The sequence below is a fragment of the Nuphar pumila genome, chromosome 17 (assembly GCF_984573655.1).
Source record: "Nuphar pumila chromosome 17, dmNupPumi1.hap1.1, whole genome shotgun sequence".
Taxonomy (NCBI): domain Eukaryota; kingdom Viridiplantae; phylum Streptophyta; class Magnoliopsida; order Nymphaeales; family Nymphaeaceae; genus Nuphar; species Nuphar pumila.
This window is the reverse complement of record NC_143265.1, coordinates 62,391,740-62,419,133: the sequence shown is the minus strand read 5'-3', so window position 1 is coordinate 62,419,133 and position 27,394 is coordinate 62,391,740. Positions and strand designations below refer to the sequence as shown.

The 27,394-nt window shown below is 36.1% G+C and overlaps 1 protein-coding gene across 4 annotated transcripts in view; it reads right to left on the bottom strand.

Annotated features, from left to right (window-relative positions):
• Nucleotides 1-12,578: 12,578 nt before the first annotated feature.
• LOC149812032 (Clathrin adaptor complex small chain family protein) overlaps nucleotides 12,579-27,394 on the bottom strand; it is a 66,588-nt gene continuing 51,772 nt past the window's right edge. For all 4 annotated transcript variants that reach the window (XM_089993440.1, XM_089993439.1, XM_089993441.1 and 1 more), the window contains exons 5-8: nucleotides 22,283-22,379; nucleotides 15,676-15,746; nucleotides 13,289-13,380; nucleotides 12,579-13,176 (exon numbers count right to left, since the gene is read on the bottom strand). In XM_089993440.1, coding sequence (XP_089849566.1) covers nucleotides 13,110-13,176; nucleotides 13,289-13,380; nucleotides 15,676-15,746; nucleotides 22,283-22,379 — 327 coding nt within the window. In that variant the 3' untranslated portion in view covers nucleotides 12,579-13,109. The remainder of the gene's footprint in view (nucleotides 13,177-13,288; nucleotides 13,381-15,675; nucleotides 15,747-22,282; nucleotides 22,380-27,394) is intronic.

The window sequence follows — 27,394 nt, the reverse complement described above, 5'->3', positions numbered from 1 at the left end:
AAAACAACCAGGTTAGTAATAAAGAAAAAAGAAGGAAAATCACATCAAATGGCGAAAAGATAGGTATGATGAAGAGGATTGGAAAATGGTATATATATGTAAATACATACGTACACACACACACATATATATATATATATATATATATATATATATATATATATATATATATATATATATATATATCGCATATAACATGTGCTTAATGTAGATAAATGAGAATATGCTTAACAGGTACAGCCAATTGAGCTTGCTGAAAGTTGATTTGTGATTTACAACAATGAGACTACAGCAACTCAGGAAGCTGCTGTGGATGCAGAAAAATCATCGCAATGATGATTGTTTTTGGTAGATGAAAGGAAGTTGTAGCACTGCTGGGTGCTGAAGGGATATGATACATGTGACATTGGTGAATGCATGTAGGTGATATTTGCAGAAAAGGCAAGAAAACATCATTCAGCACGTGCACTGTGTAGGGGTGGATGATTACATGGACATATAGTGGTGAAGGTGTAGGCAATGGCTGATATAAATGGTGGGACAATGGTGTGCTGATAGTAAAGAATGTAACTATGCCTAAATACATGAAGTGCTGTAAGCATATCAATTGATATGTAATGGACATATCTAATAATATGCGGTTGCAGATGGTGGAAGATGATGATGAGTTGCAGCAGTATGATATGATGGGTTAGGTAGTCAAATTATAGCAAGATGCTGTGGATATGATGCTGGGAAGTGTGACAGCAGTGGATAGGGGTTGTGAAAGTATGTATGCCGCAGGTAGGTGCCGGAGTGAGAGGAAGGTAGAGATGCTAGGTATGGTGGAAAAGGCAATCTGTTATAACACATGATGTGTGATGAAAATGAAGGTATACAACAGATATACATAAGTGGTTACTGTAATTTTTTGTGTAGCAGGATAATGCTATGCATGTGTAAAGAATGTGACTGTGAGAGATGACTATGTAGCAGGGAAAATCGATGTATGGTAGTGAGATGGTGATTTGCTGGGAATGGATGTTTACTACTATAGATAGCCGCAACAGTGCAAGGGCTGGGGATATGTGAATGAAGGGCACCAAAATGCTGCTACAGTGTGTAGCAGTTAAGTGTGTGGTTGTGAAAAATATTCGTTAGATGAATATGGCGAAGTTGCACTGTAGTGGATATCTAGTAGAAATGGGTAAAATGGGTGCAACCAGCATTAGTAGGGACATAGAGCTGGAGAGATGATGATGTTAGTGATGGTGGTGATGAAGGATGGAGTACAGAGCAACATGTGATGCTCTGGGAAAGGATGGACAGCAGTAACGTGTTGAAGTGAAGAAGGAGGTGCAACAATAAAAAAAAATTGATAAACAAAACATGTGAGGTACAATGCAGATTATATGGATAGACAAATTTTGCTATCCTTGAGTCCTTACCAATCAGGAAAATTTTCAATTCTCAGCAATCCTTCCCAGTGGACTGAAGCTATTGACTTTATATGCTAAAAAAAAAAACATTTGCAAAATATTTCCAAGCAAATTAGATCTAGCTAAAACTCAGGAATAGTGAGAAAATATGGACAGCATATCCTTGAATCATCTATTTACTCTGCATGTTGCTTAGTGGCTTGCCGAAACGAGGATAACCACAACTTTAATATTTCAGGTCCTTCAGTCATCTCCAAGATTCAATGCTATCCCCAGATGATCCTCCTTGATCCCATGACAAATCCGATAAAAGCAATACCCTCAAAATTGGTAATAGCCGACGCAACTTCTTTCGACATAATATGCAAGAATCATCTTCAAATCACTGGAATTTGAAATGACTAAATACAATAGAATTACAACACATCCCAAACTTTCTTCAAAACCTCAGAATAGAGAGGGTCATGTCTTTAGTTATGATTATTATTTCCAGATGAACGTTGGGTCATACTGGACTTATGGCACTGAACATTAATTACGAAAGATGAACAAAGAGGGAAAGGTGAGTTTGAAAGTGGACACCACAGAATTAAACAAATTGGAGGTCATATTTTCAACATGTGCAACTGGTGCAATGACCATCCGATTACACAACACAGCAAACTTGGCAGCGGCACCAGCATCTCCCTTAGTAAAAATAAAGACATTGTAGCCTCACAGTATTGGCTGTGTGATTGACTGCAGTGTGCAGGAAATGCTGTCGATTGAGGGGTAACACTTTACACACTGGATTGGGCCATATCTTACCAGCCAGTTCCATAAATGAACCTTTTGCAAAAACACAGGACAGAAAACTGCACAGTATGAAAAAGCAAGACTTTGGGGAAAAGCTGGCAACCAATTGAACAACACCGTATGTCAACTTGATTTAAATCAAGAAACAGAGTTTAATTTGACAAAAGCATAATGAATCCACTGTAACAACCATTTTATAGCCACATTAACCAAAGAGAAAGATGTACTATTGGGGACACATAGAGACGACCACCTCCTCCTCCCAGCATTGTTACTCCAAAACAAAAATTAAAGAAGAGACAAGCATTATATAACCCAAAGAGAAAAAAAAAAGCATTAAGGTCACAGATAAGAATGAAAGCACCAATGTCACTGACGGCTAATCCCATGATCTGGTTCTAAGCCTAAATTTCATCTTTATTTCACCATTCTCATTCACATGTATCAGCACTTTTTACACATAAAGAGGGGAAAGAAACTCTGAAGAATATCCTCATGTTGTATATGCAAGAAAACCATCCCATGAGTCATCAGACATCGAGTAATTTAGATATAGTCATAGAGAAGGAGTGATCAATGAAAATTACCTTCATGGAAACAGTAAAATGACTGCCCATACTTGTCATGAACTCTTGGTATTTTAGGCAGTGTAAAAAAAAAATTATGCACAAGCATTAGAACAATAGAAAACATGGTGAACTATGGTAAAGCAGAGCATTGTGAAGTGGGAACCGATGTTGTAAGTTGGATGATATATTTCATGGTAAGATATAATGAACTTACTGGGAAATAAAGAGAAGATAAACACATCAAATAAAAAGACATAATGGCAATAAAATCCTATGCTAATACAACTAACATCATACCGATATTTAATGATGTTGATCTGAGTTTTCTCCAGCCAAAAAATAAAATAAAAAAAAGAAGAAGGAATCAATGACATAGAATCTACAAGGGATATAAAATAACAACTCAGGATGAAATGCTAAGATGCAGTTTAATGGGCTGGTATTGCTGACATATGGTAAGTTGATAGCATGAGAAACAAGCCATGATTCCTTGAAACAACCAATCAACTGTGACTTATTTACAGTAAAGATAACTTAACATAAATAAAACCTGCAAACAAAATGATCAAAGGGTTGATGAAACAGGAAATCAGATGTTATGGACTGGGCAAAATATTGAATGTCCTAATTGAGTGTCAGTTTGTATTGCACTGGCTATGAGGGTCTGGTGCGGAGGAAAACACGTGGATGAAAGTGCAGAAATGAATGGACCATTCCAGATCCTCAATTGTGAAGACTTGGAAAGGCATTAATCGAGAGCTATATACTAAAAAAAAGGATGGAAAGGAAACAATGAAAAGAAAATGATGCTAAAAAAAAGTGAAAACTCGATAGGACTAAATCCTGATAGAATGTATAAAGTGATGGTTACAGGAGACTCATGCTATTTAAGTGCGACAAGTGTGTGATTCCAAGTGATGACAACGGCCAAGTGATAATCAAAATGCCAAACACGTGAGTGGCATTCAATGAAATGGTAAAACGATATTGACGCCCAATGGAGGACATCTGATGGGTCGTTATAGGATGATATATATAGAAGGGGAAACATATGAATATACAAGCATACACCCAATGACAAGCTAAAGGTGTCATGATCGATGTGGATGTGAATCACAATAGAATTAGGATATCAAAAAAAAAGAAATCAAAACGCAAGCGTTATTATCAAAACTAGAATTAAAAAATAGATGCAGGACAGAAAAAAAAAGGCTACAAATTTGCAATACACAGGGTAAAAAAAAATGATATTCAAAAGAAAAGGATATCGGAACATAAGCATTCCTGATGATGTTGCATCTAGGTAAATCGATTTGCTATAAGCAAATCGATGCTTACCAAATATGCGTTTAAAGAGGTAGGAACAGAAAGATTCAGAGAAAACAGAAAGAGGAGAAAAGAGAGAAAACCAGAAGGTAGAGATACTTACCACCAGTCTGAGGAAATAAAGGGGAATCAAGATGCTCCGAAGGAGGTAAGATTGCGTGTTACAACGGATGATCAGATCTGCAATTGAGGATTCATGAATTGAGTGAACTCCAAAGGGTTTTGCTGTAATCTCCGTCTCCTTCCGTTGATTATGCCGAAAATGGAAGAAGATAATGTAAAAGGGGAAAGGTTGGTTCACGATTTTTCAGAGAAACGATGTTGTTTCCGGGGTGAAGATGGATGCCAATAATGGATGTTTTCAAGTGAAAAACTGATCTCAATGAAAATAATGGGTCCTCAGAAGAGGCTTGGAGGCCTCTTCTTAAAGGTGAAATGGAATGCTCGAGAAGGGAAATTCATTAAGGATTGATGGTGGAGAATGAAGAGGCTGTTTGAGATTTGTGATGGAGAGAGGAGAAGAGGGAAGCGCGGGAAGATTCCGTTGTAAGTTTTCCCTATTTCAAAAAGGTGGTTCCCTTTTTAAGAAATTTCTGAAAAATGGTTAAGGAATGAGGTTTTTGGTAAAAATGGCTTCAAGAGCTTGAAAATCATCTGTTTTCCTTGTAGCTTTTCTCAATTTTTTGGTTGTTTATATTATTTTTCTATTTTTTGTATTTTTAGAATAAAATCCTAAAGTTTTACGAGAAATCAAAGATTTAAAACTAATTTTTTGGTGTTTTTGTAAAAATATTTACAAAAAGCTATTTCGATAAAATTTCTTCAGAAAGTGTATTAGGATCCGGGATTAATTTTGAATACACCAATATGGAATTTAATTCAGAAAATCTGAAGTTTTAGCTTTAAAATTGCTTTGATTTTCTCAGAAAACAGGGTTAGGGGCAAAACGGTCATTTTTACAAAACTTTGAAAAAAAATTGGGGTGTTCACAGCGGGTTGACCCGTTTATTAAACGGGTTGGCTTAAGCCCAACCTGAACCTGCCTAAAAGGCGGGTTGGCGGGTCGTGTCACGTTTTGCCACCCCTATTCCTAACACTAATGGAGGAAACAAAGGAGTGACTGTATCAGATGCATTTTTATATTTCTTGGAGATCACAACATGAAACATCAATCACAAGCTCTTAGAGGCTGTTGTGCAGTTCTAAAATTCGGCAACCAACACATTCCAATTCGTCAGATTAGACACTTGGGGTATACAATGATTTTTTTTTAATCTCAACTTTCTCCTCCTCTTCAATGACCCTCTTTGCAGAGGGACTGCTTGCCACTAGTTGGGATACATCATCTATATTTTTATCATCAGTGACACGTACCATGAATGACAAGTTGATGCCTTTGTTGTTGTCATACCAGTCTTCAAGTTTAGAGAGGCATATCGTGGGGCAATTTTTTGCTTGATCCTTTATTTGTAGCGATACAGATTTGCTAACTGCGCAAGGGCGACAGAGTTGCTAAACAAACCCAAACGGTTGCATGACTTGACTAGCCATTTTGCTCTCAACTTCATTTATGTTTTGCAACCAAATGTTTATTCACATCATGTCCTTTGCCCCTATAATCACATCGACATTCTCTTCCTTTACATCTTTATAGAGGCACAACTTTACCTACAAAACAAAGTTTCATTCATAGTTAGTCTTATATTGTATTATATATAAAAACCTAAGAAATATTATCAACAATACTTATATTTGTCCTAGTTAGCCTAAGCAACGATACAACACATTGGGCACGTCCCATGTGAGAACCCACCAATCTTTGATCAGTCACCTCTTTTCTGCGTGACTGACTCTATATTGCTACACTTGAAAATTCATGGAAACCGTCACACATCTGAGGCCTTACAATGAATATGTGCTACCATATTCAAATCTACAAGGATTAATATATAGTATAATACATTAATAATGTTAAATAGTGTTTGAGTATAAATCAAAAGTTTAGGTACAATGTTATAATCTTATCACTGCCACTGTGGTCGCATGTCCAGCTTCATGTATTCGGGCATTAAGGTTGGCAACAACATTAGAGTGAGTCAATGGGCTCCTCTTTTTTACTATTGAATCACCCTTCCTCTCCTTAGATTCTTACAGAATGATAGACAAGATTGTGATCACAAATCCTTCAAACTTTTCTACACATTGTACCTTGGATATGGGTCACTTTAAAATTGTTAGATATTGTTTGACCAACACTAAAGGTGTTTGTTGCTGATTGTTTGAGCACAAATTTTTTGGTTTACGAAAGGTGCATTTTTGTGGAAAATGTCAGACACCTAGATTCTTGACATTGTATGTGGCTCCCTCTCTATCCATGCGTCATGCTTACTCTATGCTTCATAGTATATAGGATGACCCATTTCAAAATTTTCTTGTTTATTTTTTTATTTTGTACTCCAATACTAAAAGGTGATGTGGGTGTGAACCCTTTAGATATTGTCTTCTTACTGGCCATATTGCATTAAATAAATTCACTACAATAATAAGACAAAGAATATAGGTAGACAGGCAGGCAACAAAGATACAATATATAGACTATTGAAAAAGTATTACAAAAAATAAATTGAATAGCCTATTGACAATAAAAAACTTGAATCGTTAAGAAAACAAAAAAAAAAACATTATTCACAACATACCATGCTTATCATATAAGATACATAATATATAAACAACCAAACTGGATAATAGAGGCATACGAGTCATTGAAATAAATAGAATAAGCTATTAAACATGCAAAGATAACTTAAAAACCATACAATTCTTCCACAAAATAACTAACTCATGCCAATTGTGTAAAAAAAAATCTGATTCAAGCTATTGTTTCAAAAAAATAATTGGTTCAACTACTAAAGATGTGGTTACTGAAAAAAATCATCATTGATGATTCGGAAATACTCAAGGATGAAGTGTTGCCAATAAGTCACCAAAAATAATTGCAAAAAATAGTTATTGAAAAGGTCACCGGTGGGAAGCAGATTGGGGACCACAAAGAACTCTATTTTATGATAAAATAGTCTTCAAGTGAGGACAATCAGTTTCTATACTCAATCGTTTAGGAGTGAAACCTTCATGAAGTATATTCATTGATCGCTACATATATGTGATTGTAGTCTATTATTTGCAAAATTATGTGGTTCAATTTAAATTCACATATAATTTTATGCAAACTTCATGAGGTATATAAAGACTAAGTAAGATATTTGTGACGTTACAAGATTTAGTTTAACTGGAGGTTCACACAGTTTTTATGAGAATTTCATATTATATATGTGAACTTAGTTCGGTATTTGTGAAGTTTTGAGGTTTGGGTTTAACGGGATGTTCATAAATATGATTATGCGAACTTGTGATGGTTGAAAAAAAAATGTGCATACCTCCTTTTAAGTGGGAGCTTATGATACCCGATGAGCAGATCAATATATCACGTGAACTTTATGAGTTTCACACATGTGAAAGATAAAAAGGTCCTAACGAAGTTGGTTATTTGTGATATTGGACATGGGAAAGATTTCAAAAATTATGGAGCATTTGAGAAAATATGTCATTTTTTTCACACAATACGACCACTTTCGATCTTGAATTGCATGGGGGCCCCACTCTAAATTTGAAGTGAACATGTCTCAAATCCTAATGATTGCATGCAAAATACATGGAAATGAATGCACTCTCATGCATTTTCACAGAGGCAATGCAAACATCAGCTCCTTTTTCCTTAGGGAAAGATGAGTTGGTTTTCTATGTGTAATCCCACTTTTCTCATGGCGACACTTCCCATGATTTTTTATTTTTTTAGGGGGCTTGTGTTTTGAAAAGATGGCTCCATGGGAGGTGTTGCCATGGAGTGCTCTTCCGCAGCACACAAAACATGCCCTAAGAGCATGTTTCTTTGTATGCTCCCCACAGGAAATGCATAGAAATTTCATTCTCTAGGAGGTGGTTTGACTTCGCTTTTTCATTCGAAATGTGCCCACTTGACCATATTGTATGAGTAATTTGATGCATTTCTCTAAAAATCCTATAATTTTTTATATTCACCCCATGTCCAAAATCACAAATATCTGAATTTAAAAAGACCTTTTTATCCTTCGCACATGTGAACTTTTCCTATGTAAGCGATCTTCCTCTAAAATATGTGACTATTTTTTGCAAAATGATCTATGCTCTCATATATGTATCTCTCTGATGAGATGTTGAAAACTTTTATTTTTATTCGTTGGAAAACTGAGATACATGCCTATAACTTTCATGTTTTGAGTCAGAATCGAAAACCCTTCTAGGGTTACCGTTTTTGAGTTTCAAAATGAAAATAGAAACATTCTTTGCACCATTTATGGTTGTGCATTTTTCATTTATTTCACGCTAAGAAAAGAGACAGTTTGAGACGTTAGCTTTCCACTGCCAAGATCACCTTTATCTGATGAGCGGTTAGAGAAAAACATTATCTAGAAGATAGATTATTTCTCTTAAATATGCAAATAATGAACATAGGTGAGGATGAAGAAGTCCACATAAAATATAGGTGGACTTGACGAAGTCTGCATTAAATATATGCAATATGCGAACTTGAGGAAGTTTGCATAGAATATGTGCGGACTTCCTCAAGTTCGCATAAAATATATGCATACTTCCTCATTTTGTTCGAGTTTGACAAGATGTTCGTAAATATTATTATGCAAGCTTCGTGAAGTCCGTAAAAAAAATACGGACATCATTTTAAGTGGAAGTATGCAACACTCGACAAACGAAATGACATTTCACGCATGAGTTTTGCACATGCGAAGGGTAAAAAGGACATTCTAAAGCTAGCTATTTGTGTTTTGGACATGAGAAGAATATTGAAAATTATAGAGCATTTCGAGAAATGTGTCAAATTACTTGTACAATACGATCATTTTTCGTATGAAAAACACGTGGACCTTAGTGTTAGGCCCCACCTTGCATTTTGATTACACTTGGTGGGAAAGAAGCTGGTTTCGTACCAAAGTAGGCCTTTTTGGGGTGAATCAAATGCCAAGGAGCGAAATTGGGATCCTTTTTAGTTTAAAAACTAGCACTCTCCAGCCTAAAGAGCCGTTTGGATGATGGGCCAACCCAGGTTTTGCCTCCCAAAGATCAGCCTTGATGGGCTTTTTGGGTGACCATCACAAAAAAAAAATAAAGGGGTCATTTTTCAGCCAGCCACCAGTCGGGAAATGGCTAGCCAGACGAAAAATGGTCTGTACTAGTTTGGCAGGCCACCGGCCAAAAAAATCGCCCGACTCCATTGTGTGGAGAGAGATAGACCAAACACACTAAAACCTAGGTTTTGGGCTGAAAACTCGGTTAACATTCATAACCAGTTGAAAACTAAGTTTTAGGTGTCATCCAAACGGTACTTAAGGAGGAGAGATCCGTTTTGAAGGAGGTAGGGAGTTCGAATCCCACCCACATTTCATTTAAATATTTTAAAATAAAAATGCTCAGATCAAGCTGACCGAAGCTCAAATTCGGCTCAAGCCGAGTTTGGACAAACACTGTTCAGCCTCGGGATTGAGCCAAGCTTGAACAACTCTTTTTTTAGTGAGCCAAACCGAGCCAGCATAAGCTCAGCTCGTGTGCAGCCCTAAGTCTGTGTCACTACACCTTCTAAAGGGTGAATTTGGTTCAATCAGTACCCTTTAGAAGTCAAACCAGTTCTGGCCTTACCAGAGATCAGACATTGAGACCCTCTATATCTGATCCTATTAGTTTTTGGAGATATCCTTGTTGGTCCAAACCCAATCTTATTGGTTCAACTCCGGTTTTAGCTGCCCATCAACAGCCCATCGCGAGTATCCTAGGTTCGAGAATGGACTAATTGCTCCACACATGGACGATGAAAAGGTTTTGGCTTTGTTCATGGATCTGATCCTTTTCAACCTCCTTTCTTACCTTCAATGCATGCTTACATGCACGCGCAAACACACATTATCGAATTACTAGAACCCTTTTTTTTTTAAGAATTACTAGAACCCTTTTTTAATTTCCAATCCAGTTCGATATTTGATCAAATAAATGAACACTGCAAACGCAAATTCACCGAGTATACTTTCAGAAGGTTCAGTTAATTGAAGGCCTGCTCCTATCCAACCTGTTAATTGGATAATGCAACAATTTGTTGGAAACTGATCAACGGTATCACAAGATTCACTAAAAATAGGTTGAAAACATGCACTTTACAGGCGAACCATGCCGATTAGATTGGCCAAATACAACAAAAAAAAGGATCCATATCTACGTCTGAATCCAAAAAGAGTCTGGCCATGTAAATTAGAATCTCATCCAAACATCAGTTTTGCATTCTACTTTGAGATCCATATCCAGAAATAATGCATCTCCCTTCACACAACAATCTACATGTGCATGGCCTAATAAACCTGTATCCATTCCGACTATTGTAGGCAGTAATTTAATCACAATCTGAGGTATGAAGCTAAAGGATAGTTTATCCATGAGAGTTACCCTGTGGAGATCCCATATGCACCAGTACCATTCATGGCACATGCCCTATGTTACTTGGACTTTGACAGAGGTATCGGTGTCGGACACGGCGAGTCTTAAAAATCTAGACACTTGGACACAGCTATATATATATATATATATATATATATATATATATATATATATATATATATATATATATATATATGGAAGGGGGACCCTCCAACAAAAGAAAGGTCCAAAATCTACAATCGATGATAATTGACATTGTTCCTTCTCTAACAAGAGTTTTTCATCAATCAGACTTCACATATTGGATTTTTATCCATGTTTTGGATTATGAATTTTCGATTTAGATGCATCTTTGAAAGCACTAAAAATCAACAACCCACAATACTTTGTATTGTAAAGTTTTAAATGCATTGTGAGCCGTCAAACATTGTAAAGTCTTCGTGTAAAGCATATTTTTTACTAAACAAATTATAAAGAACAAATATATGATAACTGATCAATGAGATGCTCAAGCATTGGAGGAGAGTTGTTGGTTGTAGATTTTGGACCTTCCTTTGGCTGAACGGTCTCCCTTCCCTATATATATATATATATATATATATATATATATATATATATATATATATATATATATATATCAAATGAAAATGGTCTCAAACCTACCCAATGAAAAAAAATTGGTGTTTTGTTTTTAAATTCTGACCATACACGTGTTCAGCATGATTGATTTACTAAAAATCAACACTTGGATTAAGCATTTTGGATAGAAAAAATGGTGTTTGGAGCCTCAAAAAATTATGAAAATTGTACACGGTTGATTTTTAAAACTTAAAAAAACCTATCCATGCATCGGAAACAAATGCTCCAAGAACTGATTCCTATAAAAACAAGCATATGGATCACATCTGTACAGCCAAAATTTTGAAAAAAACAACAAAGTTCCAATAAAACGTGTGGTGAGTAGGTTTGGGAGGGTTTCCAATATATATGAGAGATTTAAAGAATTATGCAAACAAAATCATAAAATATAAAGCGCACATTCCTTTCTTATTTGTAATTTGATTCTTGATGATTTACACAAATGTCGATGATATAATATGAACACTTAAGATTAAGTACAAAGAGTCAAAACAAATCATCAAGACTAATGGGAGCATCCAATGTTAGATGCTGGCATGATAGATACTTATCAGGTAAGCATCTTTAAACTCTAAAATACTGTTTAACAAGTGTCCACAAAGCTGAATACCAACACTAGACATGGGTATGACAGTTACTGGACAAGGTGTGTCGAGACACCTTTTTAGGTGTCAAACACTCAACACGTGTTCAAAATTTTGGACACTCCTAATTTTTAAAATGGAGTGTCAGTGTCAGGAAGTATCCGACACCGACACTTGTGAAGTGTCCATGTAACATAGCACATGCCTTTACAATAACGAACAATTTTGGGATGAACATTCATCAAAGCTCAACAAGGTAACAGATATATGTTACTCTTTAGATTCTTCTCAAGTACAAAGGATTTGCTTGTTGACTTGGTCCTTCATCCTTTCATGCCGATAGTCTCATAGATCGGGCTCAATGCAGGGGAAACAAGTGCATTGTCTTTGCATCACTTGCAGTCATCTCACATATTTTAAATGATGGTTTCATGAAGTTAGCCTGATATCTCGGTTAATGTTGATCATGATTGATTGGGAAACTCCACTTCGTTCAAGGACTAAGCTCCTTGATGAGTTCTTGCCTAGAGGCAGCCATCATCCTTTTCTGCTAACTACTTTTAAACACACGCACACACACAACAAAAGAGAAAAGAAAAGAAAAGAAGACATCCACTCTAAAGGCAGATGATAACTACATGCTTTACATGGCACTATCTGCAAAAACACATGGATTCCCAACTCAGCTTCAAAACCACACCAAAAAGTTTACGAGAATGAAACACCAAAATCTGTGATTTAACTAATTATGATCGGAATCAACACATTAAAAACTTGTTCCAATAGCACATTTTCAAATTGAAGCATCATGTTCTACCAATTTAAATGAGTTTGCCCAATGCTTTATTAGTCAAGCAATAAACATTAGCATTATCAGCCATGAGGCTCCATATCACAATGCATCCTTCAGGCTCCTTGGCTCCATCTCAAAGTTCGTTATCACCCACTGTTAAATTTGTTGATCCGACTCTTTACATACTCTAAACTGATTTCACATCTTCGTTTGGACACACCAAAAAACAGAATTTTTTCAGTCAACTTTCAGTCCACATGTACCGTATCTTTGTGATAGGGATACCTTCTAAAAATATCAGCAAACTATTTATTTCAGCTCCAAAACTGGACAAACAGTCTTTAGAAGACCTTTGGATGCTAACAAATGATCAAACTTGTTGGAGAATTCAGCTGCCAACATGGTGATGGTGTACTTCCTATCAATGTTCTGGGTAGAAACTCTTCTTTAGTGCTTATTTTCCAATCCAGCTAGAAGATGACTTCGACAAAAAGGTAACTGTGTTTGAAGATCTCTCCACCCTGGGCAGGTGAATAAAGGATGTGATCAATAACCACATTGTGACGAGGATATACGTTTGCATGTGCAGACAGGCCAATGCACGACTGTAATTAGCATAAAGTACCCTTTTACCTCGATATTTCTTCAACGGCCTTCATGATTTCAGAAGAACTTGTTTCCAGCACCTGGCCTCCAAGAATGATCTCATCCAGAATGGTATGCAACTGCACACAGAAACCATAAATAACAATTATTCCATGGGAAACCAAAGAAAAGAAAAGCACAAACATCTCCAAATGACCATAATTTTCCAAATTACCAATAGATATATAGGTTTGTAATATAAACCATCAGCGTAAGTCTATAGTGAGCCCTATAAACGTACACATGAACAGTTATCCCTATGGTGTCTTGTTCAGAACACCTTTCAACAAGAATCTCTATAATCTCAAATCTACAGAATTTATAAATCAGAAACTTATCAGAACCCCATTTTCCAAAGGGAACAAGCTAGAAATTTGGAGGATTTGTATGGAGGAACCAAAGACAGAGATTAAACATCTGCAACATAACAAGGGAAAATAGCTTGTCTTTTAGTATTCTAAAACAGCAGAACATAAATATTTTTTCTCGCTATTGACTGTTAGTAATAGTAGGCTCTTAACGTAAGCTCCTTCCTTGAAAAGGGTTGTGGAGCAAGGGCTCATTCCCTTGCGCTCGGGCATTTATAGATTTTTCACCGATTTTTCTTTTTATCACAATTTTAGGAAGGGGAGCCCAAAAACATAAGATTGGGGGTTTCGTGATCCAAATTAATAATTCATTCATTATTAAATTTTCTCAAACTTCTCATCAAATTCCTTAAACAAATAGGAAAACTTCCAAGGTGTACCACCCAAATGCTATGCCACAATTTCCGAAACCTAGAAAGGGTGCATTTTATAGTAATAGCAAACTTGGTGATGAATATGCACATAATAACAAAGCAAATTGCAGTATTATATAATACAGTTTAGATGAGGACATAAATATACAACATGAATAGCTGTACAACCAGCCCCAAGGGGTTTGGCGTAGTGGAGGGGACCTTGGCCACTAGGCAGGTGGTCAGGGTTCCATTCCCATGAGCATCAGCCCCTTGCATCAATGAGGGAAAAGGATAAGCCCTTGCTCAGCTGAACCCTGGCGACTCCCTGGGGGCAAGGGGTGCATCATGGGTTTACACCATTGTGACAGCGACCGTACAGCAGGCTTAGCCAGCACGACAAGGTCTATGTTCCTGAAGGTGGTTTGCCCATCCTTCATGGCAAAAAAATGGGTGTACAACCTATGAGAAAATAATGACAAATATAGCAAAAAGGGTTTCATGTCCTCCCCAACCCCATGATTTTTCATTTGAAGTTTTTTTTAAGGATAAAATGTGAAAGACCTAAGGTTTATCTCAAATCCATCCTGTTTTTAAATTGGACTTTTTGGTGTACAATGCTTCTAGTCCTCATCATGGAGGAAAAGGAAACATTATGTCATTCATGCACACATTTATCGAGGGAAGAGGACCAAATTTTCTGAAACCAGCACAGTTAAACAACGGCATAAGTTAGCTTTATTTCATACATGATTTATTGTTATTGTATACTTAAGGGTTTTATTCATCACAGATTTCTTGTATCTATTCTGCAGTTTTGTCATCTTTTATTTTAACATTAATGAATATTCTTCTTTTCTTTTTTAGGTATAGCATGACTGCATGCAGTAACTTTCGGCTATCACATTGTATGCATAGATGCTGTGAAGTATCTCAAAAGGTTTTTGACATATAAAATCTGTCAGAGTTACATATTAATATACATCATTTAGAAGGTTAATCTTGACTGGATAACTACATATAACAGCAAGACACGTTGCTGCAATCTTTTATGTTCATCTTACGTGTACAGCTGATGATTTTAGAGGATGCATGTCAATAGGTTGGATTGATTAGTCCTGAATGGGGGTTTATTCACTTGCCAAGGTTCACATCCAATTCACACCATTGCAAGGTGTGAATAGGGATGATCTTATTTGCTGAGTTTCATGACCTATGTAGTTGTCCAAACTAGAATCCCTTAAACTATGCTCATTATTAGCCAAGAACTTAGTATATTCTTTAAACAATTTTGAGAGGGCATTCTTGCTCAGCAATTCAAGTGATTCTTCTTTCACTCTAAAGTTCGTGGTCCAATAAAACACGAGTGGGTCATCATAAGCATAATGAGAAGGCAAACATTTCTCTCCTTTAAAAGGAACAGTTTCTGGATTTTTTTCATCATATCAATTAGTATGTATATGACCTCAAGTTAAAGAAAATAAATTCAAAATTGAACAACTTTAATCCATACTAGAATGAACTTATTTTGCACAACAAGCTACAATAAATTATGGACATCTCTTTGTCACTCATGTAAAACAATGCAATACAGTGAAAATGAAGGAACCAGATTCTACAAAAAAAACGGTGGAAAAACTGACACAGGCACAACCTTCTTGAAATTGAACACAATGTCAAGTTCACAGACATTCTTGAAGCATTTGTCCAGTGTCTCCACAAACACTGCAATCCAATATATTGCAACAACTCAAAACTAAATTATGAATAAGTACATAATGTAGATTAAAAGCAAGTTATAAGAGCATCTCACCCATCACAAATGACTAAAACTTGATGAATGAAATCAATAAAAAGAATCAAGACAAGCAATACAAGAACAATCATAGAAAAGATAAATTGACAAAAGAACCAACCAAACTTTCAAATTAGAGATCCTAGTGTTGAAAATAGCAAATAAACATCGAAATAAAAGTGGAACTTTGCCAGGTCATTGTAGTTACATGTTGAACTTTTGGAAACATCATACAATAATAATGAACTGGTCAGTTTATTGTGTCATCTTGCTCTCAAGGACTCGATTTGATACATAAATATTCTATATCTTGAATCCATATTACAATAAGAGATAGAGGAAAAAAGAGTAGAGGGAAAGATGTGTGTCTGTGTAAGAGAGAGATAGACAGTGTAATATCAACAACAACAACAACTACGCCTTCATCCCAAAACAATTGGGGTCGGCGATATGAACCAAAAAAGAAAATCATTCTGGGTCTTCCACATGAATCCTTCTCCTCCAATCATTTCTATCCAATGCCATGTCCTCGGTGAGGTTCAAAGCATTCATATCCTTTCCTATCATCTCCATCCAAGTCTTCTTAGGCCTACCCCGACCTCTTTTAACTAATATATTTTCTCATTTCTCCATCCTTCTAACTGGAGCATCATTAGGCCTTCGCCGAATATGTCCAAACCACCGTAAATGATTCTCTCTCATTTTATTTTCAATAGAGAGTGTAATATCGCATATATTTTTTTTTATTTCGAAAAATATGAATTTTTAATTTAATATTTAATTAAATTAATAAAAAACATGGAAAATATATTTAAATATAGGTGAAGTCAGCTGGGTCTGGGCATGGCCCAAAGCACACTGACAAGACCTAGATAAGCCAATTAAAGTTTGAGAAAATTTTTGTTTTTAACCTTTAAAATCGAGCACAATTTAAGTTAAATTCAGGCGAAATTCATAGGCAAAAATTAGGTATGTATATCGTTCGATGTGTCTCGTAATTCTAAGCACGTTGGTGCCTTGTTTTTCTGAAATCAAGCTACGATTGGCCCAAAAAACGCATTTTTCAAAAATGACCCACCTCTATTTTTGCCTTTTTCTGGATTGGATCTGCTCTGTTTGATCCAAGATAATATGGATCTGGACCCAGTTCAGGACCCATATTAACTAGGATCTGGCCCAAGTAGGATCCATGTGGATTTTAGACATGGATTTGGATCTTAGATTCGAATTTGGATCCGAAATCCATATATGGCCAATTTAAAACTTTAAAATCAATTTAATATTTAAATTGGGTAGGTAGAGTTCTACCTGGAGTAGAACTCTATCCTAGGGTAGGTAGCATTCATGCTGTGTGTTTGAATGTACATTGTGAACATATTTTGAAACAAGATGTATGTTACATGTTCACTAAAATTTTGCAAAAGATGAATAAATCACTTTTGAGATGTTGTGGTGGTCAGATATGAACCACTGCAGGTTGTGTAGGCCAGGACCAGGTGTTGCTCTACTTATTGTTGATTTTGTTTATACATTGCAAAGTTATTTCTAGAAATTATTGGTTTTCTAAATTAATTACACTGTTAAATTTGTGCAGGCCGAAGCCCAAAATTTGGTTTTGCATGTTGATTTGCAAAACGGTTCTTGTGTAAAGAACTTGAAATTATTTGAAAAGAGTAAAAGAGACACAACAGTGTAATTAATCTCTTTTTTGATGTTCCTTCTACAGTGTGGGAATCTTGGATGACGATTTTGGAGAACTGTGAGAATACTAAAACTCTGTGTACGATTGTGCCCCTGAACCCGATATGGTGGTTCACTTCCCGACCACGGTTTTAGAGAGATTCAACCACTTTGCCTGGGGGTGGTATTGTTAACTCAGTTGTAGTTATTGGTATACCAAGAAAGTGGCGTCAGTGGATGTTAATTTCCATGATGTCTCGATATTAAATGTTGATTTATAATATTCTGATAGATGGTGTTGATTCCTGATATCAAGCGAGGAACAAGTGTGGCACCCAGTAATAAAATACAAATTGTGTGTTAAGCTATAACTAGGAACCTAACTTTGACTTCAGGAATTTGTTCCTGTTTTGAGTATCTGCGGGTTAAAGGAAAAGTGAAAACTAAAATTGTGTGCATTTAATAGGGACATGCATGCAAAAGCAACTCTGATAAATAACTTAATAAGTTATTCATGCACGTGCATTGAATCATGCATCTTTACTGTTCAGCATAAGTTCATGCATTCATGCTTATTGTGTTTCGAATGATAATTATTATTGCATGATATTTGTTTAAATGTTTGAATGGTAAGTTGATTGTGGTAATTTGTTATTATGATATTTATACATGAATTTGGTTTATGTTATCTCCTTACTATTTGAATTTTTTAGAGGAATTTGTACAAAGGACTTTGGTTCTTACCCGTTTTTATAAAACTGTTTTATAGGTCCTGATGCTTAGCGATGTCTCGACTGGCTGACTAAAGACTGCGAGTCTTGTGTGACTAATTATGGGTTATCTGACAGGATGGCTCTTTGTGATAGACGATTTTACTATCTTGGTTTATTTGACACTTATTCATTGATTAATAAAGTTTGAGTTATTATTCTTCGATTCAATGCCTAGTCTGGTTGTGGTTTGGTATATTAAATCTGTGATACTCCGCCGAATCCTTGGGTTTCTTTCCGCAATTGTTTAAAAAAAAAATCACTATTTTTACGAGAATTAGTTGGGATCATTACAGAGAGAGATGGTTGGCATTCTTGATTTCGGATTGGCCACAAGCAACTCGGTCCGTCTTGCAAGTCAAAATTTTTTTGTTTAATTCATAGTATAAAAATTAAATTGCTTAATGTCATAAACCAGTCATAAAGATTAAAAAAACAAATTTGTAATATTTAGCTAAATTCAACATCAAAAATTCTATAAAAAATTTATGACACTGACTAAGTGAAGACATCATAGTTGACATATAAACCATATCATCTTTCTACTTCTAATAATTTGATACCACCACGGGGGTCGCCCGCGTGGCCAGCGGGGTGGTAGGGAAGGTGTTGAGTTGAAGACTCTAGACCACACCTCGTTGGCGCACGGGTATGTCCGTAGCTTTCAAAAGTGGGCCACATAAGGCAGGGTGGTTGTGGGGCTCTATCCAAAATGACTTGGCTGAGTGGTGAGATGACTCGTTGAAAAATCCAACCATGGAGAGAGAGATTGTCATTCATCACCAATACAATATTTATAAAATTAAGAGGTAAAACACAATGCATATGGAATCAACATAAAAGACAAGATTGATCCTGAAAGTGTCACTTAACAGTCCTAAAAAATTGTCAAAAATAATAAACTTGTCAGTAATCATTAAGAGCCTCGATCTTTACAAGGCCTTTGAAAAAGTGTTGGATAATTAATTTTGATACCATAGGTATGTACTGTCAAACAACATAACCAATAAGATTTTCATGTATAAAGTGGCAAAAATTTATATCTATATTCATGGGCTTCTCATGGAAAACTGAATCAAAATCTATCAAAATGGCTGCACTATTATTTGTCACTAGTACAATCAAGGAAAGCTTTGCCCTTATACTCAATTTACTAAGAATGGATCTTAACCAAAGACCCTTTCACAAGTTCCATGCACTATAACTTATACATGGACTCGACATTTGTCCAAGATCCACTTTTTCAGTTTCTTGCTTCTGCAAGAAACTAGATTATCTCAAACAAGTACACAATATCCTACGGTAGAGGTTTATTTTATAGAACCACCCTAATTGCATTAGTATATATTTCAACATTACAATGGCCATGATCAACATAATATCTATCTTTTATACACACATAAATTGTATAATATTTAATACATTTGAATGTACCTAAAATGTAGTCTGAATCTCATGATACTTGTCATTTTGACTCAACCTAACCTCCTAGATGTACTCAACACGGTCAATTTAGTGGAAATCGTCCTTGGATCATTTTTTATAAGTAAAAAAAAATGAATTTTTTTTAGTCAAAAAAATCAATGCATTTACAACAGTTGATTTTTGCATTGCAAGAAAAATATGTATACATGTCCATTATTCCATGAATTTCTGAAAATGAGACAACAACAACAACAACAACAACAACTACGCCTTCATCCCAAAACAATTGGGGTCAGCGATATGAACCAAAAAAGAAATTCATTTTGGGTCTTCCACATGAATCCTTTTCCTCCAATCATTTCTATCCAACGCCATGTCCTCGGTGAGGTTCAAAGCATTCATATCCTTTCCTATCATCTCCATCCAAGTCTTCCTAGGCCTACCCCGACCTCTTTTAACTAATATATTTTCCCATTTCTCCAACCTTCTAACTGGAGCATCATTAGGCCTTCGCCGAATATGTCCAAACCACCGTAAACGATTCTCTCGCATCTTATTTTCAATGGGTGCAACACCTACCTTCTTACGTATCTCTTCGTTCCGAATCTTATCTTTTATTGTATTTCCACACATCCATCTAAGCATCCGCATCTCAGCTACACTCATTTTTTGAATATGATGTCTCTTGGCAGCCCAACATTCCGTACCATATAGTAAAGCGGGTCTAATAGTCGTCCTATAAAACTTTCCCTTCAACCGCAATGGCATTCTACGATCGCACAGCACTCCAGTAGCACTTTTCCATTTCATCCACCCAACCTTTATCCTATGATTTACATCTCCATCAATTTCTAGATCTAATGAACCAAATAATTTAAAGGAATTTCCAAATTAACCAGTCTTTGGTTCCTGAATGCCCAATTGACCAATTAATTTCCTATAACGCACTCAATTTTTCTTTGAGAAATAACCAACAATCATTGATGTTTCCCCAACATTTTCCGTAGACTCTTCTAAGATAAATAACCCCGTTTGTGCAGTTCCAAATGTGAAGTAAGCCTCTCCATCTTATAGATAAAACTAAATACTTGGAATTCTACAGAACCCCTTTTTCTTCTTGCGGAATAACTGATATGGACAAATTCTTTACCATACAAATAAATTCTTCTCTTTTTTCTGTTTTGTGTTCCCACGAATATGCAACTTCCCAATCAAGAATAATTATAGTGAAACCTTTAAAACCATGCTCTTGGATATTGTTATAACCAATAAATGTCTATATTAAGGTTACACATCTTATCTTCCTCTTGGATGAAAAGCCAAGAACGGGAGTCAAGTAAATCCTTCCTTAACTCCATGAGGGAAGGCTCTCTCTCTCTCCATAGTTTTATTTGCCATTGACTCTTTCCATCTTGGATTAGTCATTGCTTCAGTCACAGTTTTAGGAATAAAAATGGACCACAAATGGCAATATCATTTAGACACAAAGTGGTAAGAAACAAAATGACAGAAGATGGGCACTATATAAACCTTTTTCTTACAAATTACACTGGGCAAGTCAAGATCATTGAAGTTTATACCTGAATTGAAGTGATTTTATTTTATATTTAGCATCAAAATTTGTTTGATCTACTGATTTGAAGTACTTTTTAGTTGGTGGACTTGAATCTGATGACCATTTAGTAGTGGAGGTTGGAATATCTGGTGTAAACACTTCTCTTTCCCTTTTAACATGTCTTAATTATTTTAGTTCATTCCTTTGTACATGAATGACAATTGTTTATTGCCATTTCTTGGGATTGTAGATTCTTCTACATGGTTTTTTCTATTTCCATTAGCTTCTAAAGGAACCATCCATTAAAAAGATGACAAACTCTCCACTCATCTCCTCTTAACCTACATTGACTAGGTTTTTTTGAAGAAAGATAAGAGTTCTCTTTGAAGAAACTTGCCCTAGAGATAGGATCAAAGCACTTGTACCCCAACTTAGGAAAGGAAATAGATGAATATAGGAGTGGAAATAACTCTACAATCTTTTATTCTGTTTTTTTACAACAAACCTATAACACATCCTTGCTGTGGCGCGCTGAAATTAGTTAAAGGATTTTAAATCTTATTGGACTTAGAACACGATAAAGACAAAGTAGAGAGTTGCATAGTGCATGAAGGTGGCAATTCTCATAATTTGACATTGTTGTGGGATTCCTAACATAGACATTGGACATGTGAGGTCCATTACACCAATTTCAGTAAAAAGATGAGGAAAGAAAATCTTAATAAACAACAGAAGTACAAGTTGTAATTGTGATTGCTCTCTGTGATTGTTTTTGCCTGGAATCTTGTGAAAGTTGGTCACAAGATTGAGCTTGTGACCAACAAACACAGCTTCTACTTTCTCAGCTGTGAATGTTTGTTCCCACCTGTGACCAAAGCAAACATGCCCTTATAATGGAAAATTGATATGTAAATTTTCTTTTATGAAATTGTCCTGCTAAATTTCAAGCCTCATATCTACAATAGGGAGATGAAAGCAGCAAAGTATCTGCAACAATACAGAGCACCACTAAAATGAGAAATGGTTATTGAAGCACCTTGTATCAAATCGAGCATAGCCAGCTCATTTTCACAGCTATCAAAAATAAAGACAAAGTAGAGAGTTGCATAGTGCTTGTACACCACCTTGGTACCCTACAAGCAAATGACTGATCAACAACTAGTGAACAGAAGATCAACAAGAAAAAATACTAAGGAACTCGTTGTCTTGCAATAATTCTCTGGACTTTCAACAAAACTTGATTTAGTTCTTGACATACAAAACAAGAAGAAACTCATGTTCTTCAAAAAGATGCATATTTCACAAAATATATGACATAAAAAAAGATGCATATTTAACAGAAAATCAATGTCTTAAAAGAAACCTCCATGCAAATGGGGATTTAAGTTAAGGCACTAATGCATTACTAATTTAAATGCTTAACATAAAACTCCTCAACATATAAACAAGCAAAGAGAGAGATGTGTGAAAATTTTAATTGCATTTGTTCTCATAATTGTTATCTTCAGCAAGAAGTTGAGTGATTTGGTTCCACATAATGCACATAGAAAACAGTCAGCACATACATACAAGGGGTGTTGCCATTAGCATGCTAGCATTTTTGTTTAGCAACCAATGTAATGTTAGCAAACAAGAAACTCCATGGTTGAAAATTCAAAAAAGAAAACAGAAACAGAAATAGGAGACAGATATGATTGCAATTACTCAAAATCCAAGAATGAAGAGCACCATCATATTATGATAGCAATGACTCAATGGGTTTCTGCAAAGATACCATCTGGCATCTGCTCGAATAGTCAAATCCAGCTAGTCAGAATAAGAGACAACAAAGAAATCATAATGTCCTAAAAAATAAGGTCAATCGCTGATATTCAAACACAAATTGTCCAGAATTCAAAGCTATGCACAACCTGAGAGGGGTTAATTGGAACTGTCAGATTGGCCCCTTTTCTTCTCTATTGATTTTTCCCTAGTGACATCATCATAATATTGCAGCAACAAGTTGCTGACATCAGCATCAGATCCTTGATTTTTTAGTCTAATCATCTTAGTCCCTCTTATTCTTCATCAATCAGCTCCTCAGCTGCTTGTTTATATTTTGTTTTCCTTGACTTTAATTTTCATCCTTCTTTATCAAAGAAAGGAAAAAGGTACGCTACTAGGGCTTACCTACTATTTCAGTCCTTATCAGTTTTTTTATTTGTTGCACCATCATCATGGTTTCTAATCCTTTACCGATGCCCTCTCCAATTAATTCAACATTTCTTAGCTAGTTGGTCACCGAAAAACTTGACTCTTTCAATATTATAACATGAAAAAGATAGATTATTTTGTTTCTCTGCGGTCATGATCTAATGGGGTGCCTTGATGGGTCTAAGGTGATTCCTACTGTGTTTTTTTTTGCGCCTCAGGAAAAAAGGCAAAGAAGCTGAGGTAGTAAAAGGGGTCAAATCAAGAACCTCGAATGTGACTTGTTGCAAGAATGATTTGACTGTTAGCAATTTTATTACAAAAACTCTTTTGTGTGAGGTATTACTTGATATTCCTACTGGTATTTCTGCTTGAGAGCTTTGGAATGTTTTACATGATTGGTTTGAGCAGATTTTCACCCTATGACCTATCATCTTAAAAGGAGGTTTGGAAATCTTAAGCAAAGGTCTAGATATCTTGCAATAATTGAATCAAATCAAGTACAGAGCTAACCAACTAGCAGCTACTTGTAATCATATAGCATATGAAGACGTGCATGCAAACTGTGAAGGGTTTGGGGAGCTGAATATAATATGTTTGTTGCCATGTGACTTCATTTGATGAACTATGCTTGATGCTTCTTGAGGTTGAGGCTATTTTAACCCAGGAAGGCAGTTGCTGCTAGTGTTTTGGGAACATCTCCTGGAGGTGGTAGAGCTAAGAGATTGAGTAAAGGGCGAGGCTTCATCGTGGATATGGAGGATGGCTTATTCCTTCAATATCATCTTTCTAACGTGGTAGTATCACATGTCAGATATGTAGGAAGCATGAGCACTTTAGTTCTAATTGTTATGGAGACATGTACCGACATATAAGCCTTCTGCTCCTGCAAGTACAGTAGGTTTCATCCTTCTACTCCAGCTTTTAGAGAACCTCTGTACGCTCCATCAATTGCTAGGCCTACTCATTCCATTTGCAGCTTCACAAGTTGGGTTGTCCCATGATGTGGATGCTCTGAGTATATCTTATAGTCAATTTGAAGTACAGCCAAATCCTCAGGAAGTTGGTTTAGGTATCCAATCTTTGGGAGCACAAGCCAACCATTTTCATTTAGAGCATAGTATTTGGATTCAAGGGTAGCACATGTCAAGAAGACTCTAGTAAGTTTCTTAATTTAATGACTTATCGTGGTACATTGGCGATGGAAAACATTACACATTACCCATGTAGGAACTACCCTTCTTCAAACTCTCTTTGATACATTGGCGATAGAAAAAATTACCCAGTACCCAATCTAGGAACTGTCTTATTCAAACTCCCTTTGGTACTCTGTATTTGTTTGACAACTTTTCTGTTCCAAGTATACAATGTAATTTGGCTTCTTTCATAACCAGGTGTGAAGTAATTCTTGCATCTCCTTTTCTCTGAAGCTCAAACAAGTAATGAAAGTGTATCTCCTTTGTCAATTTACAGCATTAATATTCATAATAAAAAGATAGAGTTGATTGGCATAAAAGTCTAGGTCGTAGCAACTGTAGTTTTCTTAACATTTCATGTAAGGCCCAAGGAAGTAGTTTTTCATGTTTTACTTGTGTGTATAAATCATGCTTTACCATATAGTTTTAAGGACTTCATTCTTGAATAAGGGTCAAGGAAGTAGTTTTTCATGTTTTAGTTGTCATGCACACAAAGAGTCATGAGTTGCCATTCGGAATATCTAACCAAAGAGCTTTGTTTTCTTTTGAGCTAATCCATTTAGATATGTAGGGTACAGCTTCAACTGTGTTGTTACCTATACCTCATTTTTTGTGGATTATTTCAACCAATACACTTGGATTTTTTACTTAGGGTCTGTTTGTCTCATTCCCTTTCATGGGAAGGGGCACAAATTTCTAAAAAATCCAGCCAGCTCAACCTTCCCATGAGAAAGCTTTCATAAGGGAGGAGGTATGAAAGGATTTACACATAAAAAGTGGTCAGTGGTGTGAAAAAATGGGGCCCATTTGTGCCAGCATGGAACTTTCCCACCATAATGATTTGATGTTTGTTTCATTCATGGTGGAAAAGAAAAAGATTGCCAGCTCAGCACTTTCCCATGAAAGTTGCATGGAACAAACGAGCCCTTAATCACAAAGACCAAGTGTTTCCACTTTCCCAAATGTTTAAATCTTATGTTGAAGCTCAATTCTCTTTTAAGATCCTTATCATGAAGTGATGAGAGTGGTGAATACATATCTATAGCTAACTAATTAATTGCACAATAATGACTTTCTACATGAGATGTCTTGCCCTCTACGTCATAAAAAAATGGTGTTGCTGAAAGAAAGCTTACATATCATAGGGACCACCCATACTATGAAGAAGAGGTCAAGGCTTATAATGGATTTAGGGAGAAAAACCTTCAACAACCATGTATGCCTCCAATGCCTTTAAGAAGAAGCGCCTGAATTATATTTTATAGCAAACACCAAGATTAACATATTTTGCGGGTGTTAAGAAGCACACATTATGTTCACGTGGATCAATCCCTCCATAATAAGCTTGTTGGTAGCAATGACAAATATAAAAGCCATAAAAGGTATAACCTAAAAACTACATGAGATTTCCATCTCTAAACATGTCATCAACACTTTGCTCATGAGAAGGTGGAAGACAAATAAAACAAACCCTTTTTATCTTTAGTAAGAATCAAGTTGCAGATTTGTTCACCAAATTATTGCCCGTTGCCAACTATTAGTTTTTTAAGACTAAACTTTCCATGGTTCTTACCCATGCACTGTTTGATAACCTGATGTTTTTAAGACTATTAGTTTAAGAACAGTATTGCATGGATCTACTTCAGGGTAACCTGATGGATGCTCCATACCATGGTTGTCGGTTGAGGAAGTGGGAGCGGGAAGCGATACGAGAAGCGGGAAGCGAGGCACTTTCAAAATTTTAGTAAACGGGAAGCGTGGGACCACTTAGGAGCGAGTCGGGAATCGTCTCGGAAGCGACCTAGGAAGTGAACCGGAAGCGACCTAGGAAGCGAGGGGGAAGCGAAAAAAATAAAAATAAAAAATACAAAAAAATTGAAAAAAATTAGAGAAGCGCGGGGAAAGCGTGCTTCCCATTAAAGGGAAGCGTGTTTCCCATTAAAGGGAAGTGTGCTTCCCATTTAAAAGTGGCGCTTCCCTGCACGCTTCGAAAGTGCGATGTTTCGCACTTCCGAAGCGCGCTTTCCCTTTTACCTAGGCACTTCTGGTAACTCTGCTCCATATAAACCAAGGTTGTTTGTATCGTACCGTATTGTATGATACATATCATAACTATAAAGAAAAATGATATACGAGTGCGTATTGTATGAATTGTATGATTCAGGCCCGTATCGTATCATACCGTACCATACGATATGGGGTGTATCGTATGATACAGGTGTGACACACTTACAAAGAGTTGAAAAGTAATTTTTTCATTTTTGGGTTTTAAAGACCTCTTAAGGGCTGACTTCCTCATTTATGTAGAGGTCATTAGAGAGATATCCATGCATCCTAGGACTCGTGACAACAATTTGGGGGCCGATCCATGTGTAAGGGAGAGGGCTTTTGTGATTTCATCAAGTGCATTTCTACCATTTTTTTAGTCAAAGAAGTAGGTTAAGGTAAAAAAACCTTTTTTTTGCTTTGTATTGAGCATTTTTGGGGGAAGATGGCATCAAATGATCCAGCATGGCAATGGAGCACTCAAATAATGAGTGAAATCTGGTTGAAAATCGAGTGCAACTATTGTCATACTATTATTTCAGGTGGTATCACTCGATTAAAGCATCATTTGGCTGAGATACATCTAAATATTGCAGCTTGCACGTCAAGGACTCTGTCGAATGTTGTGAAATGGCAAATGACAACAATTACTTACTGGTTTGAGAGAAAAATGATAAGAAAAAGAGATGAATGAGGTAGAAATGGGGTATGCGCAG